A 22698-nucleotide genomic window follows, 5' to 3' on the forward strand; every position below is an offset into this window, starting at 1 on the left:
AACATCTTGACATGTTTGCACTCTTTTACCCTATATTGCCAGCGCAGTGAGCTCTCTTAGCTGCAAGGTGCTGGTGAACCTGGACCTTGCAATTTATTGACTACAGTTCAGTCTTGTGCCCAAAATCCAGAAGATTTGCCAGCCATAGTAAACAATATACACTGAGGTGACAAAAGTCATGGGATATCTCCTAATATCCTGTCGGACCTCCTTTTACCAATGTAGTGCAGCGGCTCAATGTGGCAAGGACTCAAGAGGTCATCAGAAGCCCCTGAAGAAATACTGAGCCATGCTGCCTCTACAGCCACCCATCATTCTTAAAGTGACGAACTGATCTCTCTATAATGTTCAAAGGGATTCATCTTGGGTAATCTGGGTGGCCAAATCATCCGCTCAAACTGTCCAGAATGTTCTTCAAAAGTGACTGCAAACAATTGCGGCCCAATGATGGCACACTGTCATCCATATAAATGCCAATGTTGTTTGGAAACATGTAGTCCATAAATGGCTGCAAATGGTCTCCAGTCAATGATCGGTTCAGCTGGATCACAGGACCTAGTCCATTCCTTCTAAACACAGCCTGCACCATTATGGAACCACCACCATCTTGCACAGTGCCTTGTTGACAACTTGGGTACATGGCTTCGTGGGACTGCACCACACTCGAATCCTACCATCAGCTCTTACCAACTGAAATCGGGTCTCATCTGACTAGGCCACAGTTTTCCAGTTATCTACAGTCCAATCAATATGGTCATGAGCCCAGGAGAGGCGTTGCATGCGATGTTATGGTTTTAGTAAAAGCACTCATGTCGGTCATCTGCTGCCACAGCCCATTCATGCCAAATTTCATCACACTGTCCTAACCGATACATTCAGTGTGCATCCCACATTGATTTCTGTGGTTACTTAATGCAGTGTTGCTTGTATGTTAGCACTGACAACTCTAGACAAATGCCACTGCTCTTGATCGTTAAGTGAAAGCCGATGGCCACTGTGTTGTCTGTGATGAGAGGTAATGCCTGAAATTTGGTATTCTTGTCACACTCTTGACATGGATGAGCTCAGAATATTGAATTCCCTATAGAACCCAAAATGGAAAGTCCCATGCATCTGGCTCCAACTACCATTCTGTGTTCAGTCTGTTAATTCCCATCGTGCAGCCATAACCATGGAGGGAACATTTCACATGAGTCACGTGAGCACAAATGATAGCTCCGGCTGTTCAATTCCCTTTTATATATTGTGTACACAATACTACTGCCACCTATATATGTGCATATTATTGTCCCATGACTTTTGTCACCTCAGTGTATGATATCATCTAGCTGAAGAGCATACATATAATAGCTAAAAAGGTTTTCCTGGGGGGAGGGGGGGAGGGGGGGAGGGGAGGATAAAATTTCTGGGGAGGAGAGGAGATGCTAAAACAAGTTTTTGATTCCTAGGTGGCAGTTGATCCTTTTCCCCAAGGGGATCATTTGTCCCCCCCCCCCCCTCCCCTGATTACATGTATGGTGTGAGTGTAAGACCAGACAGACATAAATTTATATGCTGCTTGAGTGTGGGATGCATCTGCAGTAGGAAGTAATCTGAGAGTGGGGATGCATTTATAATAGGAAGTATCCCAGAGTGGGGATGCTTGATCCTAAACTTTAATGATGTCATTAAAAATGTGTCATTCTGCACGACATTACAGATGCCATGCTGAATGAAATGATGGTGTAATTACTTCACTTGACATGATCCGTTATATTACATGACATGGATAGTAATGCTAACAAGTAAAAAAGCACAAATATGTCATAATGTTTTCATTTAAATGTCTTTGAAACTGCCAGATAAATTGAAAAGCTAGTTCTCTTCTTTTATACCCCTAACCCTACCCAAGATACATTCACCTTTTTTGTGCTGTGATAGGAGCATTATTCATTCTGGTTATTAATATAGATGACCTTTAAACACTATGTAATATGGGTTGCATGTGGCAGTTCCAATACAAATTTACTGTGTACAGAATCTTTCTACAGAGTTTCCCTGTGTGACGGAACCACAACTGAGCATCAGTAACTTTAAGTGCCTCTAATTTACCTTAATGCATTAGGATATTGAACAGGTAGTTCAATACATAAAAGGATATGAAAATCAAATAGTCATTGGAAATTGGAATGCTGTTGTGTAGGAAAGATTAGATGAAAGGGTTACAGGAGAATATGGGATTGGTTGTAGGAATGAGAGAGGAGAAAGACTAACTGAGTTTAGCTACAAACAGTGAATACTCTGTTCAAGAATAACAAGAGGAGGAGGTATACTTTGAGAAGGGCAGGAAATACAGGACAATTCCAGTCAGATTACCCCATGGTCAGGCAGAGATTCCAAAATCAAGAACAGATATAGACACAGATCACAATTTAGTAATGATGAAGAGTACACTGAAGTTTAAGAGACTAGTCAGGAAGAATCAATGTGCAAAGGAGGAGGGTACAGCAATACTAAGGAATGAAGGGATATGCTCAAAGTACTCTAGGCTGTAGATACTGCGGTAAGTAATATCACAATAAGCTCTTCAGCTGAAGGGGAATGGACATCTCCAAAAAGGGCAATCACAGAAGCTGGAAAGAAAAACATAGGTACAAGGAAGGTAACCATAAAGACACCATGGTTAACAGAAGGAATTCTTCAACTGATTGACAAAAGAAGGAAATATGAAAGTGTTCAGGAAAATTCAGGAATACAGAAACACAAGTCACTTAGAAATGAAATGAACCGGATATGTAGGGAAGATAAGGTGAAATGGCTACATGAAAGATGTGAAGAAATCAAAAAAGAACTGACTGTCGGAAGGACTGACACAGAATATGGAAAAGTCACAATAAACTTTGGTGAAACTAAAAACAAGAGCGGTAAAATTAAGTGTGCAATAGGAATTCCACTGTTAAATGCAGAGGAGAGAGTGGATAGGTGGAAAGAGTACACTGAAGGCATCTACAAGATGGAGGACTTGTCTCATAATGTGATAGAGGAAGAAACAGAAGTTGCCATAAAAGAGAAAAAGAACTTTGCATGACTTAAGATTAAATAAGGCAGAAGGGATAGATAACATTCCATCAAAATTTCTAAAATCATTGGGGAAGTGGCAACTAAACAGCTTTTCACATTGTGTAAAATGTATGAGACTGGCAACATACACCATCAGACTTTTGGAAAATCATCATCCACAAAATTCCGGAGATAGCAATCGCTGTCAAGTGCAAAAATTATAAGACCCAGAGAGGCAGTTTTGATGTTGCAGTTGATAATGGGAACAAGTCTGAACAAAAATCAAGATATGTTCATAGGATTTGTTCAGCTGGAAAATGTATTCGACAATGTAAAATGGTTACATGCTGTTCCAAATTCTGAGGAAACTAGGTGTAAGCTAAAGAGAAATATGAATGAGAACCAAAAGCAAACAGTAAGGTTGGAAGACCAAGAATGAAGTGCTCAGATTAAAAGGTGTTTAAGACAGGGATTTAGTCTTTTGCCCCTACAGTTCAATCTATACATCGAAGAAGCAATGACGGCAATAAAAGAAAGACTCAAGAGTGGGATTAAAATTGAAGGTTAAAGGTTTTGACTGATAAGATTCACAGATGACATTGCTATCCTCACTAAAAGTGAAGAACAATTACAGGATGTGTTTACTCCAATAAAAAGCCTAGAAGTAAATAAAATGGACTGAGAGTAAACTGAAGAAAGACGAAAGTAATGAGATGTAGAAAAAATGAGAACAGCAAGAAACATAATATAAGAAATGGCGATCATGAAGTATTTAAAGTTAAGGAATTCTACTAGCTAGACAGCAAAATAACCCATGATGGATGGAGCAAGGAAGACATAAAAACCAGACTAGCATTGGCAGAAAGGGAATTCCTGGAAAAGTGAAGTCTACTAGTATCAAATGCAGGCCTTAATGAAAAAATTTCTGAGGATATACGTTTGGAGCAAAGCATTGTATGGTAGTGAAAATATGTGGGGAACACTGACAAGGAGATGGGACAGAGAACATCTGTTAAGACATCAGGGACTAACTTCCATCGTACTGGAGGGGGTTGTAGAGGGAGAAACTGTGGAGGATGACAGCAAATAATTGAGTATGTAGGTTGCAAGCGCTACTCTGAGATGAAGAAGTTGGCGCAGGAGAGGAATTCATGGATTAGCGTTTGGGTGGAGGGTGCCACAAGAGATACAGCTGGAGTCGCCCGAGCCAATCAGGATGCAGTCCCACATGATTAAGCCGCGTCATCGCGGCCCAGAGGGGAAGTCATCTGGTGAGCCTCCTGGAGTACGGAACATTTCTACTCTCAGTTGCGATGTTGTTACTGTGACAATATTTACGGGAGATGAACTTTGGCTATGGACCTGGACACGAGTGATTATGCTGAGTTATGTTTCACCTTGTTTTCAGAATAAATCTTCTAAGTTGTAATTGATTCCGACTTCCATTTGGCAGTTTGTACCTGGGACACAACTGATTCTCTCTAGCTATTTGATGAAGTGTAAATCATTTTCTGTTGATGCCTTGTGTGTTGTAAAAACTACTGGGTCACTTCGTTTTGCTGCTGTTAATGGCTGAGGCATTGATATAGCTTTTCACACAAGTATGCAGATCTTATTCAAAAGCTATAATACACGTCATAATAGCAAAAAATTCATTGCCATGGAACATTTATTTACAACATTAAATATAGTATGAGATACCAATTTACCAATAATACATACCTGAGTATTTGAGAAGTGATTATGGCAACAAAGAACAAGTTATATGCTTTGCCACCTGTTCCCAAAGCAGTATGAAACATGACACAGCTTCCAGTTTTTGAGAGTTCTACTATTTGCTGGCGCAGTACAAGTAACAGTATGGTGGCCACATATGCTGGCAGCTGAGGTGAGTAGAATCGTACTAACTGTCCAAGACTGTCAGCTATGGAGGGCTGGATGCTGTACAAAATACACAGAAGTTGTAAATTGTAATTACATAATAATTTAATAGATGTCAAAAAATTGTGGGTATATGTGCACAAAGATATCTGATATCTCAGAAATAGAAGTAAGAATAAAACATGTACACAGTAACTGGCCATTAATACAATCAAAAGATGAAGAATTTCATACAAAACTCAGGCTTGATGTGACAAACACTGATTACTTGCATCAGCACAGAATACTGGGAACATTGGGAATATGAGAACAAAACAATCACCAGCACTCTAAAGTCCAAAGCAGAGGAGTAAAACACTCTTTTACACTCATATTCCCAAAGCAGAAGCTTTTGGAAACTTTTGTTACATAGTTTTTTCTGTGTGAGATGGTGTGACAGACTTAATGGGAAAGTTTCTCAGATAACATATGAGTACCAAAAGCCAGTTGACATATTGTTAACAAATGTGCACAACAACTCTGAAATATAATGTGAGAGTCTGAAGCTAGAGATGAGAAGTACACAATAAGATGCAAAAATTAAAAAAAAATTAACTCTCCTGAACTTTCATAACGAGCTCACAGAGTATAGTTTAAATACAGGCTTTTGTAATCCCGCTGGGTGTATCAATGGGTCAATCAATATAATTATGCATGCATCTGGCAAGGTCGCCAGGTGCGGTGCAGAAACACAAACCTGCCAGTGCCAAGTGATTTGGCAAAACACTGGGGCTGCCCCAAACTGCTGCAGCCTCACTTTTCACAACCAGTTGACGTTTAGAAGTTCTTTGGTGTACCTACTGGCTACAACCCAGTGTTGCATTGTTTTCTTCTGGACTGTTATTTGGACTTTTTTGTAACCTATTGGCAACATTTGGTTTACACACAAACTTGTCTATCTGCCTAAAGCAGTACTGTCTCCACTCACTGTTCAAAAAATAGTTGTGTTTTCATGAATGAGCTGACAGCATATGGGTGCATCAAGAACGTGGTTTGTATCAACTGATTCCCAGCCAAAACTACATACAATGTACTGCTCCTCTAATGTGAGTGTTATTCAACAATCTTCCATACTGCTGTAAATAGGTATCCACATCCAGTTTGTTTTTTTTTTTTTTTTTTCTTCCCTTACATGTTCAGAAGAGTCAGCAACTATTACTCTCTCTCATTTATTTGTACATAATTTGGTGAAGAAGCAAGATTTACAAGGCCCTCAAGTATGTGTTATCTGGTGGAAGCATGTACAAATTCCCTTTTTCACCAGCCCCCAATATCTACATAAGGCCATAAATTATTATAAACATTTCATCCTGAACACAGAAATTGTTACATTCAATTCAACACATAAAAGAGAGCCCAGACACTGTACTCGTTTAGATTTCTTTATCAGAAATTTGAGTGCCTTTTCCTTCATTGCACATGGGTATAGCAATTTCCACATCAAGCTGTAAACTTTGCCTTAAAGTAAGAAAGAAAGAAAGGAAGGAGGATTTCAAATTTTGATATTTACCAGACCTTCTTATACACAATCTGTTCAAATTTATAGATTTTTGTCACAGATGTATGGCGTGTCATATGCCATTATTGTAGGAGTGCCACATGTGACTCTGAAAACAGGTCTCCAACACAGAAGGCACCCTGTGCAGTAATTCTTTCAGTCAAAGAAAGAGGAATAAGAGAGGAATAAGTCAGTGGGTGACCTGAACAAAATGCAGTAGATGAAGGGAGATATTGAGAATTCAAAAATTTCACCATCATTGTTTGCCTTTTGCACCATTTTGGCATAATTTTGTCAAAGATCTGTTGTGGTGCCCTGTTAATTCTTTTTCTATGCTGCATCATCATCTTGGATGAGGAATGTGTCTGTGTGGAAGTGTTTTCACTACTTGCTCTTTTCTTTTGTTTTTGTTTTTGTTTTTGCAATGGTAAACTTAGTATTCATCCATTACAATGTGATGCTTGGAAAAGTCATCTTCATTTGTCTTGAACATTTTCAATATTGCCTGTGTAGAAATCTTCAGCTACTACTTTTGAATGGATGTCGACAGATAAGCAGCTCTAGGGTCAAATTTCTCTTGTGCGTACTTCACATTACTCATGATTGTAGATATTAAATCTGTTCACACTACACCAATGATACCCCATTATTAAACTGGGAACTACATCAATGAATGATGGGGGACCTCACTACATATCCATTAAACGTCTTGTCAACATTCCTGTAATTAAGTATTTAGTTGCATTCCCTGTGTTATGAACAACACATTATCATTCTAACAATTGTTATGTACAAGGTACATTCAAGTTCTAAGGTCTTCATTTCTGTTTTTTAATTATCATCACCATAGTCGCACAAAAAATTTTGAAACTTCTGTTATTTCTCAATGTAATCTCCTGCAGCCTTACACATTTTCACAATGTTGACACCCTGATGCTATGCCTGCAGCAAATACTTCTTTAGGAGTCTGTTTTGACACTGCAGAACTCTTGATTTAGTGGTACAAGTGAAGAAAGTGTGACCTTGGAGTTCATCTTTCCTCACTGGATAAGCCAAAAGACTGTCAGGAGCCAGGGCAGGAGAGTAATGAATGAGTCTGAGAAACCATTTAAATCTGTCTTCATGAGGAAATACTTCTGTCTCATTTATCTGATGCAACAATGCAGTGTCTTGTGAAAGAGCACACACACACACACACTCATTTACAGCCATTTTCTTCACAATGCTGAAGGGTGTTTGTTCTTCAACATACCTTGATAGTTTGCACCTGTCACCGTAGTATGGTTTGGAACACAATCAATTAATGGTCAGGCCATTGTTGCCCCAAAATGTGGCCACCATCATTTTTTTGCCAATAGCCTTTACCTGAAATTATCTCGGTGGCTGGGAGTCTTACTGGTACTTGAAAAATGACACAAGTTTTATCCATTGTCACAACTATTGAAAAAGGAATCTCATTCATGGCGCCATCATGCATCACCAATGACTGGCAAATTGCCATGTGCAGAGATTTGACATCATTTATCGGGATTTGCGACACACACATGGAAGACATTTTCTACATTTTCTGGTCATCTTGCATGAATGTATGCACAGATCCCGCAGAAATGCCATCTGCAGATGAGAGTATCTTGTCATTCTGCAATCCACACTCACATTGTAATGATGGCCAAACATTTTATATCTGATGACGGTGCACAAGGCATCACTGGAATAATTCCTATGTTACTAAACCACTTAGCAATCAACACCATTTTTTTGTTATTGAACAAAAATAAGGCTGGAATAAAATTATTTTGAAAGGAAGAAGGTGACTTATTTTGAGTGATAATCAGTGGTTACTTGGGGCAATCATCTACAGCTCAAACCAGTTTATCAATAGAAATATAGAGCTTAAATCAAGTCATCATACAAACCAGAACAAGTACATCATGAATACTAAACAAATCAGAAAATCAGGCTACGGCTACAAATTATTAATGAACTTTTATTTTATTTGTGGATTCAGATTTTGATTTATCATAAGTAAGGCTACAGTGTTATAACAGTTAAGGGGCTATTGTACAACATCACATCATACAGAAATATTGATTACAAATTTCTATTTATTTCAGCTAAGAGCATCAATAATGAAATTTTAAAGAAGGGGAAAACTGAAGGAGAAAGGAGAGAAGAGGAAGGAGGAACTAAAGTCTAGCAATTTAATTTCAATAAAGCTTTCTGTGACAGGTCTCATAATTTATGGAAATAGAGAGGAAGAACTCATTTAGAATGGAAAGTACCTACCTCAACATGTACTGACAAGAAGCATCCAATATTAGATCAATGTATGGGTGTTTGGATCCATTGTATAATGCTGGCTTTGGTGACTGCAGTTTCACCTTCAATGGAGTTGCTGACTTGCCGCTAAAACATTAGTGAGATACGATTTTCTTAGGGGTCAGTGGAACTTAAAAAGGTAAACAGTTGATTTTTTTTCTATATCCACACGTTGCTGGAGCATTCACAACTTAGGAAAAATGTTAAATTAGAGAAAAGGATATTAAAATGTCAAAGAAAATTTATAAGAACAGTTATTTAAAAAATATAACACTATGTAGAATAAAAAATAGTAATCTGATACACAGATTTCACTGTACTTATTGCAGAAAGCACTGATCAATAAACATAATGATAAATTATTTTTATAATTATTACACATACATCGAGACATACCTTCCCTGTTTCAGACACATAAATATATAAAAAAAGTAAAGACTGTGGTGAAAGTCCGTGACTGAGCTACTGTCTGACTGTAAGCAGAGTTCAGCCTTTCTTCAGTGTGACACTAGCAAGGGGAGGGTGGGGGGGAGGGCATTGCCCCAGCCATCTTTTACCCCTGGGAGAGATCCCCAGTACTCATCTGCTAGTAGGTTAACTGGACCTGGGGTCATCCTGGAGGGACTGGTATGGGCAAAAAATCACCACCCCTATCTGAGACTGAAAACATATAAAAGATGTATAGAGATACTCCAATTTTATTCCATAAATAGAACCCATATTTAATTATGCCCCTAAAAAATTATGTTGTAAAATACAGACTTAAATGTACGAGATCTTGTAAATAAATATTACATTGCTGCCAGTAGAAGAGTCAAAAACAATATTTATTTTTTGGTAGAAAATAACTGTGTCTCTATCTACTTCAACAAGTTAAATTTTTATTTGCACTTTCAAATCTTAAATATACTTTTTGCATATCAAGAACAACATTTTTGGTAGTAAGAAAAATGTCACACTTCCTTGACATTTTCATGTCTGATAATTTGGTTTATTCCTCTTTGCTGTCTCAGCCATTATTCCTTGTGTGGGCATTCATCATGAAACGATAGAAGATAAAGAGAAAAAAACATATATTGTTTGCTGAATTCAGTTAATTGTTGGTCCTAAAAAGTAATTTAAGTTATAAACACTTAAATCAAAGTGACAGAGACATTACTTTAGTTTAGCAGCAATGTTTTGTAGCCATTAACAGTAAACACAAGCAATTTGCCATGACATTTGAAAAAGCTGAGGTTAATAGCAGAAGGAAGTGGCTTGATACATTGTTATTAGATAATCCATTCGGCTGTTTTGTTCACACTGTTTACTTCATGAAAGATTTAAGAACTACACAATTTCATCTTCAGACATGCCTGTAGCAGCCTGACTCGACCACAACACTGGAGTACATAAAGTTATCCAAAATGCAACCATGTCGAAAATCAGTAGTACTACCTGTGAAGAAACAAACTATAATGTAAAGCTCTCTTGATAACTGCACTGATGTCTTGACATTTGTACTGTTGTCGAAGTCAGAATGCAAGCCTATGGCCAGAAAATCCCTACATACCTATGTATGTATGTATGTATGTATGTGTGTGTGTCTGCACAACATATGATAGTTCTTGTGTGCATCCAATGCAAAGGCCCGACACAGCAACCGAAGTTTCATACTTGAAAAATTTTATTAGTTTTTCCATTTTCACTTTTACTTCTTGTTAAACTGGAGAAGTAAATTCTTTGCACAATGTCAGACATAACTACCTATAAATGAAACAGATAAAAGCCCACTTAATACCTAACTGATGTGCAAAAATTTGTCCCCCTCCCCTCCAACCCCCAACAGTTTATTGTTTTAAGATAAACTCAAAAATAAGAGATCCATTACTCATCTGCTTAAAAATTGAATATAGAAATTTGAAAAGCACATATTTAAATATAAATAACATGCAGACTGCACTATAAAAGTACGTCTGCAGGCTGCAGCATTTTAAGTATTCAGCTCAACTTACGTCACAAGTTTATGAACTGCTTCCTTATTCCATGGCACATAAAACTTTGCAACTGCTTGGTGTGCACCACTGCGGCAAGTAACAGGTTTTATATAAAGTAGGTATGCTTGCCACAGCTTTTCCAGATCTGACAAATAAAATCGGTAATGCAATGCCTTCTCATCTGTCAGTTTTGGTAATATATTAACTGGACGTGAAAATGGCAGTAAAGGTGGCAATGGGACTACAAAATGTCGCTCTGATGAATGGACATCTATATGAAGCTGCAGCTGAAAGATACAAAAAACATAATAAGTATAAGATAAAACTCTGGAACAGTAGATTTTAGATACAGTTGATCAACAGGTCAAGTCATTGCAAAGATTTTCATGTTTTTTTTTTTGTTTTGTTTTTTTTTTATTTTTTTGCTGAAGACTGTGTCTTGTTGTAAACTGATGTACCAATGTTTAGGCCACTGCTGTAAGTGAACTTAATCAGGATATCAGGAATATACCCTGAAGAGGGCTATCTGCAATAGTGGCCCAAACACTGATACATCATTTTAAAATATGATGTGGTCTGCAACATGCAAAAATTTTCTGCAGATTGACGTCAGCTAAGAAAATCAATGAAAATACATTACAAAGATGATGACTGAATTGCTTTACAATAAACTTCTTCATTCTTTTACTAACAGTTTGTCACGAAGGAGAACATTTAAGTGTGTGGAATGTTTCAAGGTACACATTAATAAGGAGAAGCATCTATTAAAAACTAATTCTTTACAATATGTTAACAATTAATTTTCATTAATTGTCTATACATATATTCCACGTTCTTTTTGCTAACCAAAATCTGCATCCTGTGATAACTTGTGGAAATACTAGTAAATATTTCATTAGTAAGCATGGCTTCTAACTCTAAAATTCTATAGAGAGAATGATGGATACTGTTCATGTTTGCAAATTTCAGCAGCCATGTTTAAAGCTGGCCATGGGATAAAATCAGTAACAGCCACAAAGATATAAGAGTTCCAGCCATTACTGCTTCAACAGCCAGCGTAGGATGTTATAAGAGAATGTTAAGTTACTTGGCGTTCTCCAAGAACCAGATTTTGGCGGCATTAAAGAAAAAATATGTTCATCATCTAGAATGGGCTGTGCTGAGAGAATAAAGCAAGGAACACAGTGAAAGTTTCATGTTGACTAAGGCATGAAAATTTTCATGCATATATTAATTGTGAAATGATGTATAACTAAGTGGCCATATCTATCAATTTGTTCACTGTTAACACAGTGTACTCTATAACTCATTTTGACATTGTTTCAGCTTATATACTAGGCCATGAACTGCCGGTATTGGAGAATTTTGCTTAAGCTCCCGTGCTATTCCTATGGCTGTGCAATGTATTTGGAGCTCGGATTTTTTGAAGCACATTTAAAAAGACATGAGAAAATTGCAACCATATCACTATTTGATCATTGCATAAATTACAAAAAAGTATCACTGAAATAATCCAGCACTGAAAAATAAGACCACTCAAAGTGAAAAATAAATCACTCTCTGATGACAGTATACCAGTCAGATTTTACATTGAAGACACTTTGGAATTAAATCCACATTTAGCTCATATTTATTGAGAATATCTCCAGCAATAAACAATTCTATGTCTGGAAAAGAATGTAGGTCACACCTATTTATAAAGAAAAGTACAACAGTGAACGGACTGAATTACAGACACAAGCTGCCACTTAGGGCACCAGGCTGGAAGGGGCACAACAACTATAAGATTTCTATACGGACCGTATCACAATTAGTAGCAGCAGCTTGGAGCACTAAGCTGAGAGGGAATCCCAAGTGAGAAATTTGAATAAAGTGTGTCTCAGAAGTAATAGCGAAAAATGACATGGGTAAAAGTGTACGATAGAAAATAGGGAGGGTGGGAGTCGGGTGTGGGGAGAGGGGGGAGATGGACACGTGTTGAACGAAAAATTGCTCAGGTGGAAAACTGTTCTCAAACCTGTCATTGATCAATATACAATATCTGTCTGTTGGACGATCCTAGAAGCTCAGAGAGTATGCCATTCTTAGAAAAGAAGCTTTTCTCAAAGAATAATATGGGTTTACAGAAAACACTTGTACCAAGACAGTTAATTTATTCACACAAAATGTCTTGGACGTAGTTGATACTGATTACTGTTAACTGTATGGCAGTGTCAAGTAATAATCAATGTACAACCATATGGAGTATCTTTACAAAGATGTGAATCGCTTGAAGAACATGGCTAATGAAAACAGTACATTATACTAGATGACGAAAGTTCATCAGAAATGAAAGTAACACTGGAAACATAACAGCAGTGGTAATATTCTCCATCAACAGAAACAGTTTATAAGAGAAGGGGCACTTTCAGATTGTTTACTGGTGGTGCTGTTGTCTGCAGCTGAACAATTGTAAGAAAATGCAATACCACTTAGGGAGTATGTCAACATATTGTACTGAATGTCAGCTCCTTAAAATTAAATACATGCAATATAAAGTGCATAACAAAGAGAAAAAATCCCACAGTACCCTATTACATGATTAATGGTAATCTTCTAGAGCCTGATATGCCATCTGAATATCTAGGAGTAATATAAAGAAGTGATATGAAATAGTATAATCACATGAAATCAGCAGTGTGAATGGAAGACTGGACACATAGGTAGGGTTCTGGATGAATGCAGCACACCTGTATAGGAAATGCAAGAGTAAATAATTTTAGGCAGTAAAGGAGACCACTCCATAGCACAAGCATTGAGTCATTGACCACAAATGGGAAAGAAAACTTGCTAACTTGCTAACTTTTGGAGTCAATTCTTTCTTGCACTAGAGTGTAGACACCCTGTCCTCATTCCTCCACAACATCACACCATCTCTCCCACCTGCTTCACCTGGTCCTCCTCAACCCAACGTTCCATCTTCATGGTCATTGAGTGCCACCTCTCTGAAGTCTCCATCCATACCTCTGTACATATTAAACCCACGAACCACCAACAGTACCTATATTTTGACAGCTGCCATCCCTTCCACTCCAAAAAATCTCTCTCATACAGACTGGCCACATGTGGGCAGTGTATCTGTATTGCCAAGAGCTCTCTTGCCCAATATGCTGAAAGTCTCATGAGTGCCTTCACTGAAAGGCACTACCTCTACCTCCCCTCCCTACCTGCCCCCCAAAGCTGCACTACAAACATATATACCATGAAAATTAAAGAGACCTTTGGAGAAAAGAGAACCACTTGCATGAATATCAAGAGCTCAGATGGAAACCCAGTTCTAAGCAAAGAAGGTAAAGCAGAAAGGTGGAAGGGGTATATAGAGGGTCTATACAGGGGCGATGTTCCTGAGGACAATATTATGGAAATGGAAGAGGAGGTAGATGAAGATGAAATGGGAGATATGATACTACGTGAAGAGTTTGACAGAGTACTGAAAGACCTGAGTCGAAACAAGGCCCCGGGAGTAGACAACATTCCATTAGAACTACTGACAGCATTGGGAGAGCCAGTACTGACAAAACTCTACCATCTGAAGAGCAAGATGTATGAGACAGGCGAAATACCCTCAGACTTCACGAAGAATATAATACTTCCAATCCCAAAGAAAGCAGGTGTTGACAAATGTGAAAATTACTGAACTATCTGTTTAATAAGCCACAGCTGCAAAATACTAATGCGAATTCTTTACAGATGAATGGAAAAATTGGTAGAAGCCGACCTCGGGGAAGATCAGTTTGGATTCTGTAGAAATGTTGGGACACGTGAGGCAATACTGACCCTATGACTTATCTTAGAAGAAAGATTAAGGAAAGGCAAACCTACGTTTCTAGCATTTGTAGACTTAGAGAAAGCTTTTGACAATGTTGACTGGAATACTCTCTTTCAAATTCTGAAGGTGGCAGGAGTAAAATACAGGGAGCAAAAGGCTATTTACAATTTGTTCAGAAAGCAGATGGCAATTATAAGAGTCGAGGGACATGAAAGGGAAGCATTGGTTGGGAAGGGAGTGAGACAGGGTTGTAACCTCTCCCCGATTCTATTCAATCTGTATATTGAGCAAGCAGTAAAGGAAACAAAAGAAAAGTTCGGAGTAGGTATTAAAACCCATGGAGAAGAAAAAAAAAAAACAAAAAAACTTTGAGATTTGCCAATGACATTGTAATTCTGTCAGAGACAGCAAAAGACTTGGAAGAGCAGTTGAACGGAATGGAAAGTGTCTTGAAAGGAGGGTATAAGATGAACTTCAACAAAAGCAAAACGAGGATAATGGAATGTAGTCAAATTAAGTCGGGTGATGCTGAGGGAATTAGATTAGGAAATGAAACACTTAAAGTAGTAAAGGAGTTTTGCTATTTGGGGAGCAAAATAACTGATGATGGTCGAATTAGAGAGGATATAAAATCTAGACTGGCAATGGCAAGGAAAGCGTTTCTGAAGAAGAGAAATTTGTTAACATCGAGTATTGATTTCTGAAAGTATTTGTATGGAGTGTAACCATGTATGGAAGTAAAACATGGACAATAAATAGTTTAGACAAGAAGAGAATAGAAGCTTTCGAAATGTGGTGCTACAGAAGAATGCTGAAGATTAGATGGGTAGATCACATAGCTAATGAGGATGTATTGAATAGTATTGGGGAGAAGAGGAGTTTGTGGCACAACTTGACTAGAAGAAGGGATCGGTTGGTAGGACATGTTCTGAGGCATCAAGGGATCACCAATTTAGTATTGGAGGGCAGCGTGGAGGGTAAAAATCGTAGAGGCAGACCACGAGATGAATACACTAAGCATATTCAGAAGGATGAGGGCTGTATTAAGTACTGGGAGATGAAGAAGCTTGCACAGGATAGAGTAGCACGGAGAGTTGCATCAAACCAGTCTCAGGACTGAAGACCACAACAACATCTTCACATCCCCCCAAGAAAAAGCTACAAAGGAGTGTCATCCTCTTCACCCAGTATCATATGGGACTGGAACAACTGAATCATATCCTTTCCCAGGGTTTTGATAATCTACCATCATGTCCTGAAATGAGGGACATCCTACCCAAGATCCTTCCCATCTCTCCTAAAGTGGTTTTCTGCTGCCCACCCAACCTACACAACATCCAAGTCCATACCTGTAACATTCCCACTCCCAACTTGTCCAATCCAATCAACCAGCACTTCCTACTCCATTCCTGTCACAGGCTCATCCTACCCCACCACAGGCAGGTCCACCTCTGATAACAACCATGTCATATACCAACTCTTCTGCAATCAATACACAGCTTTTTATGTTGGAATGTCTACAAACCAGTTGTCCAATAAAATGAATTAAAACTGAACAAAGCTCCAGGTACCGATGGAATCCCTATCAGATTCTATACTGAATTTGTGGCTGAGTTAGCCCCTCTTCTAACTGTAAACTATCTTTTAGATAACTCAAACAAAAAATCGTGCTCAGTTCTTGGAAAAAGGCTCATCTAATATCCGTCTACAGAAGGGGTAATAGAAGCGATTCACAAAACTAACATCCAATGTCCTTGACATCGATTTGTTGTAGAATTTAAAAACATTGATTGTGTGAAACCCAACTCGCACTTTTCTCACACGACATACTGAAAGCTTTTGGATCAAGGCAACCAGGTAGATGCAGTATTTGTTGATTTTCGTAAAGCATTTGATTCAGTACTGCACCTATGCTTATTGTCAAAAGTACGATCAAATGGGATATCAAGTGAAATTTATGAGTGGATTGAGGACTTTTTATTAGAGAGGACACAGCGTGTTAGCCTTGATGGAGAGTCATAATTGGATATAGAAGTAACTTCGGATGTGTCCCAAGGAAGTGTGTGGGACCCTTGCTGTTCATATAGCATATTAATGACCTTGCAGACAATATTACAAATCAGGCTTTTTACAGCTGATGCATTTATCTATAACGAAGTACTACCTGAAAGAAGCTGCACAAATATTCAGTCAGATCTTGATAAGATTTCAATATGATGCAGAGATTGGCAACTTGCTCTAAATGTTCAGAAATGTAAAATTTTCCACTTAACACAAGAAAAAAAAGTAGTGTTCTATGACTATAATATCAATGAGTCACTGTTGGAATCGGCCAACTCATACAAATACCTGGGTGTTACACTTTGTAGGGATGTGAAACAGAATGATCACATAGGTTCAGTCGTGGGTATAGCAGATGGCAGACTTTGTTTATTGGTATAATACTGGGGAAGTGCAATCAGTCTACAAATGAGATTGCTTACAAATCACTTGTGTGACCAGTTCTAAAATATTGCTCAAGTGTGTGGGACCCATACCAAATAGGACTATAGTTCAACACTTTTATCTTGGCAGCTTGCGCATGCCCGCCCAGACGCGGGAGATTGCTGCATTGTCAGTTGCACACGACGCACGTGTCAAGAGAAGCAGCGCCATAGTATAGCATAGTTTGCAAGCTTACGTTTAGGGAGGAGCACGCAGTTCATGAAGTAAAGCCATCACGGCCGCATTAACCCTTTCGCTGCTACAAAGACGTGCTCCCTGCATTCCGCACTGTGCGCGATTTTGTCACTGCACTGCTCGCCTGTGCAGACACATCGTGTTTCCACTGCTTTGACACACTTATCATTTGATTCCACAAAAACTATTTGGCCCAAAAATTTGATTTTTACACACCTTCTTGACTGATAACTTCCCCCCCATAAATGACTTAATTTTGTTTCGATGTTCAATGCAGTTATTATGCAGCATTAAATATAGTAAACCATAACACGAAATTTTGAAGAGTTTGCAGAGGTAAAAGTCCATAGAGTATACTTTCCATATGGTCGATTTTAGTTGCAACAATGTTAAGAATGAAATGTGGACAAGATACCTAAATTTCATATAAAATTTACTGTATAACAATATCTCATTTAATTTAAGTACCACATAGGTGTTGTATGTAATATAATTCGCGACTGTAACAAAAGTTTTATTTACACTGGGCATGTGAAATTTAGACTGGGCATGTGAAATTTAGGTATCTTGTCCACATTTCATTCTCAACATTGTGGCAACTAAAATCGACCATACGGAAAGTATACGCTATGTACTTTTACCTCTGCAAACTCTTCAAAATTTCGTGCAATGGTTTATTACATTTAATGCTGCACAATAACTGCGTTGAACATCGAAACAAAATTTAGTCATTTATGGGGGGAAGGTATCAGTTAAGAAGATGTGTAAAAATCAAATTTTTGGGCCAAATAGTTTTTGTGAAATCGTATGATAAGTGTGTCAAAGCAGTGGGAACACGATGTGTCTGCACAGGCAAGCAGTGCAGTGATGACAAAATCGCGCACAGCGCGGAATGCGGGGAGCATGTGTCTGCAGCAGCAAAAGGATTAATGAAGAGACAAAGCACTATAAATTTCAAAAAACTGCATTCAAACGAATAAAATTCGTGAAGTAAGACACTTTGATATTGTTTTTAAATAAAGAAAATATTATGCACCACACAAGGTTTGAACTCATAACCTAACACCTTAACCGTTGCGCTAACGCAGCTCTTCAGGTAATATAACTCCATGAGGACTCTAACCTGTGACACAAAATACTAACAAACACTACTGGTACGACTATGAATTACTCATGCTTCGTCGAAGTACAACAGGAAATAAACAATTACCGCTGCTCTTTATTGCGAAAAAGCGGTTCGTGAAATTGATACAAACACCTTTCCTTGCTATCGCCTGAATTGGGAGTCTTATTGCTTGTTTGGTTTAATTAATTAATAGAATATGAAGCAGTTGGTATAAAGAATGTTTTTTCCAAACTTTCTATAAAAGAAAGTCTGCTATCAAGACATTGCTTTTGTTCTATTACTTTATTTATGACTGAACGTTTTTAAAACTGGAGACACTCGTCCGTGCTCTGCACTGCAATCGAGATCTGGCAACATCGTTCTCTGTTCATTGGCTGATTGTGTTTTGTGACGTAAGATGCGCAGAACGAACCTAAACTCGGCCGCCAACATAAATGACACGCACTTTAACAGGAGATATTGAATGTATGCAGAGAAGAGCAGCACAAATGGTCACAGGTTTGTTTAAACCATGGGAGTGTGTCACAGAGGTACTGAAGGAACTGAAGTGGGAGACTCTTGAAGATAGACATAAACTATCCCAAGAAACTTCCTGGCAGATTAAAACTGTGTGCCCGACTGAGACTCGAACTTGGGACCTTTGCCTTTCGCGGGCAAGTGCTCTATCAACTGAGCTACTGAAGCACAACTCACGCCCGGTACTCACAGCTTTACTTCTGCCAGAACCTTGTCTCCTACCTTCCAAACTTTACAGAAGCTCTTCTGCGAACCTTGCAGAACTGCACACCTGAAAGAAAGGATATTGCGGAGACATGGCTTAGCCACAGTCTGTGGGATGTTTCCAAACTTGCTTAATATCAGCGCACACTCCGCTGCAGAGTGAAAATCTCATTCTGGTATCCCAAGAAAGTCTATTAACAAAGTTTCAAGACACACAGAAACCATGAGGATAAGATTAGAATAGTTACTGCATGCGTAGAGGCATTCAATCGTCCTTCCTGTGCTTTATATGTGAATGGCAGAGGAAGAAACCCTAATAACTGGTACAATAGCATGTACCCTCTGCCATGCACCTCATGATTGTTTGCAGGTTATAGATGTAGACATAGATGTAGAATGGCCACTGCTAAACCATGGACAAGAACAAAGTTGCCTAACCAGTGTCACGACATGCAACAAAGCACAACTTGCTTAATTTCAGTGGCTGTTTCACAACCTGGGCCATCTGAATCCTTCCCTCTATCACCAGCTTTTACGAACTACACAGTTGGGAGTTATCCTGGCAACACATTCTTCACTCCTGTAACTCTTCTGGCCTCCATCTCTATTAACACATTGTCTCTACACTCTCCAGCCAACAGTTTTCCCTTCCTCTGTCCTATCACCCACACCCAATTCACATTTCCATGACATCTTCAACGTGTGCCACTCCCCGCCGACTACAGAACATGCCCATCACATGCCTCACCCATACACCTGCCTCAGACATTCCTAGCCAGCAAACTGGCTACCTCCCTCTGAACTGCAAGCTACCTACCCTAAACCCCTCATCTTGCCTCCCCCTATCCACCCAACCCATCCGACACAACCTCCACCCCACACTGTCCAACTGCAGAACAGTCTGTCAGAACTCTTCTACTATAAATGCCTTTGGAATTATTATTGAACAGGGATGATAACAGACTTTGAAAGAATTTAGCACAGACTGCTAGGTTCTAAGTAGGTCAGCGTAGCCCATACAAAAGTGTGAGAGAGATGCTCAATGAACTTAAAAGGGAAATTTGGAGAAAAGGCAGTTTCGTTCTCGAGAAATTTAGGGCACTGGCTATCAAGGCAGTTTAGAGAACAATTCCACTGCAGCCATCACAAACCAACCACAAGGTTCATGACAATAATATATGAGAGTTTAGGATGGATACCAAGAAACATACACGGTCATTCATTGCCTCACTCAGTATTCATTCATTCATGTACATAATTTTACTGTTTATTGACCGAGGATCATTAAAATTAATGAAACTCAAGTTTTTCTAATGTGTTTATCTGACATGTTCCACACCCAGAAGGAGCCCCTCTTTTGTGGGCCTATGGAATGAATAATTAATGTAATCTAATCTAAGAAATGGAATAGTGCAAAAAGTTGCATATATTGGTATGAAGTACCTTCTGTGTTGCAGTGTGCAGTGCTATGGATATGATGACAAATCTTTACAAAGAACTCTCAATTAGAAGAAAGTAAAAGGCAAGACATGGGAAGAGGACCTAGCACCATGACAGTTCGTGTTTCTTCAACTTGTAAAGAGTGTGATTGATCAAATCAGGAAGATCCTCTGACATAAATGTCTGAAGCCAATTTTTTTCAGGCAACCACAAAATGTAAGACCAATCACAACTGCTACATACTGCTGGAGCATATGACATTATGTGTAAGTGTAACAAAGCATACAGAAGGGATACAGGTTGTGGAGTTAATGAAAGCTTAAAAGAGAATAAACAATATGGCTGCCTCAAGCAAACCAGAAAGTCAGATGTAAACACAGTGAAAACTGTGGTCAGAATATAGGCCTCACAAATTTTCATATTTTAGCAAAAGCTTCATATCAATGTAAATGAAAAGTCAGAGGTAATACAGACTGCTAAATGCCCCAACAGTCAGTACTATAAGAATGTTACTGGTGAATGCAAATATAAACTCTAACAAAGTGTCTCTCACACATCAGCCCACTGGTATAATAATAAACACTTCCATCATCATGACAATGTCATTAAATAGTCAGTCATCAACATCTATGTGATAGATATGGAAAATGCTGTCTGTAAATTAGAAAAATGTATGCCAGTGCAAAGCAGTTCACAAAAGAAGATTTCAACAGGAAAGCAGAAACATTAGTTAGGAAGATTCTGCAAGAATGATGCAGTACCAAGCCTAAGTGGTTTTAAAATCTTTGGCAACAGCTGTGCAAATCTACATTCTTATGTGATCTGTTTTAATATTTATGAGGAGTTGTTTAAGTGATTACAATTACCATTTACACTGAAAGGGAATCGTAGGTGAGAGTCAAGTATGTGCTGTGCAGTGCGCATGTGTCTTTTTATTCTAACTACCCATGTTACCTGCTCACATGTGACAACACTGAATGGCAAGCAAGAAGTAGATCGAAGGAAATCTTCCATGATGGCTCCATACAACTGAAAATTCCACTTCAAAGTAATATTTTTTTCCACATATTTCCCACCCAGATTCCCATACCATATTATTTTTATAATACCAATTTTATCCTTCTTATCCTCAATTGCTGAAAGAGTTGTTCAACATAATGCATCCTGTAGTGTTCCTGTAGTGTCTATAAATGAAACTAAGAGATGCACAGTACCAAAGATTATTGCAGTCCTTATCAGCCTCTAACAACATGTCTTATACTTATGTGCAAGACAACCTTTTCATTCAACAGATTTTTAAAAAATCTTAATATAAAGAAATATTCTTGGGCAGATGACAGAGGATGGGTGCAAACAAGATATATCAGCATAATTGCTTACAATATTGGTAACATCATGTACTCAGCAGTAGTGACAGACACAATAGTTGCACCTCAGAAAGCACAGCTCTGTAACAGGATGCAAAGGATGGAACAAATATTAGGGTTTTTAACAGACAGTCAAACAGTATGTATATAAATGCATTTAGCTATTGTTGAAATATAAACTATGCATATGGGGAAACTGTATCTACACTAATGCACATAAATTAAGAATAATTGCAGAATGTGGTGCCACACAACATGGCACTACACAAAACTGGTGCTAATAGCATAGGCACATAGGGAATACACATGACACAGATTTGTAAGTCCACGGTATCAGTGATAAGTAGAGAAAACTGTCCCAAAACACATGTGCTGCAAAACACCACTGTTTCCTGAACATGTAACCCCAACATCAATATGGGATATGATCATCATGCACACATACACAGGCCACACAATGGGTTGGCACGAACATGTAACCCCGACATCAATATGGGATATGATCATCATGTACATATACACAGGCCACACAATGGGTTGGCATACTCTGGATCAGGTGGTCGAGCAGCTGCTGGGGTATAGCCTCACATTCTTGCACCAGTGCCTGTCGGAGCTACTGAAGTGTCATAGGGATTTGAAGACGTGCAGTGATACGTCGGCTGAGAGCATCCCAGACGTGCTCGATGGGGTTTAGGTCTGGAGAACAGGCTGGCCACTACATTCGCCTGATATCTTCTGTTTCAAGGTACTCCTCCATGATGGCAGCTCGGTGGGGCCATGCATTATCATCCATCAAGAGGAAGGTG

General features: G+C 38.6%; 1 protein-coding gene across 1 annotated transcript in view; it reads right to left on the bottom strand.

The window, feature by feature from the left end:
• LOC126162565 (GPI inositol-deacylase) overlaps positions 1–22698 on the bottom strand; it is a 166907-nt gene that overhangs the window by 56720 nt on the left and 87489 nt on the right. The window contains exons 8-10 of the mRNA XM_049919153.1: positions 10771–11039; positions 8744–8863; positions 4762–4980 (exon numbers count right to left, since the gene is read on the bottom strand). Of these exons, the coding sequence (XP_049775110.1) occupies positions 4762–4980; positions 8744–8863; positions 10771–11039 (608 nt within the window). The remainder of the gene's footprint in view (positions 1–4761; positions 4981–8743; positions 8864–10770; positions 11040–22698) is intronic.

The sequence above is a fragment of the Schistocerca cancellata genome, chromosome 2, assembly GCF_023864275.1.
Source record: "Schistocerca cancellata isolate TAMUIC-IGC-003103 chromosome 2, iqSchCanc2.1, whole genome shotgun sequence".
Taxonomy (NCBI): domain Eukaryota; kingdom Metazoa; phylum Arthropoda; class Insecta; order Orthoptera; family Acrididae; genus Schistocerca; species Schistocerca cancellata.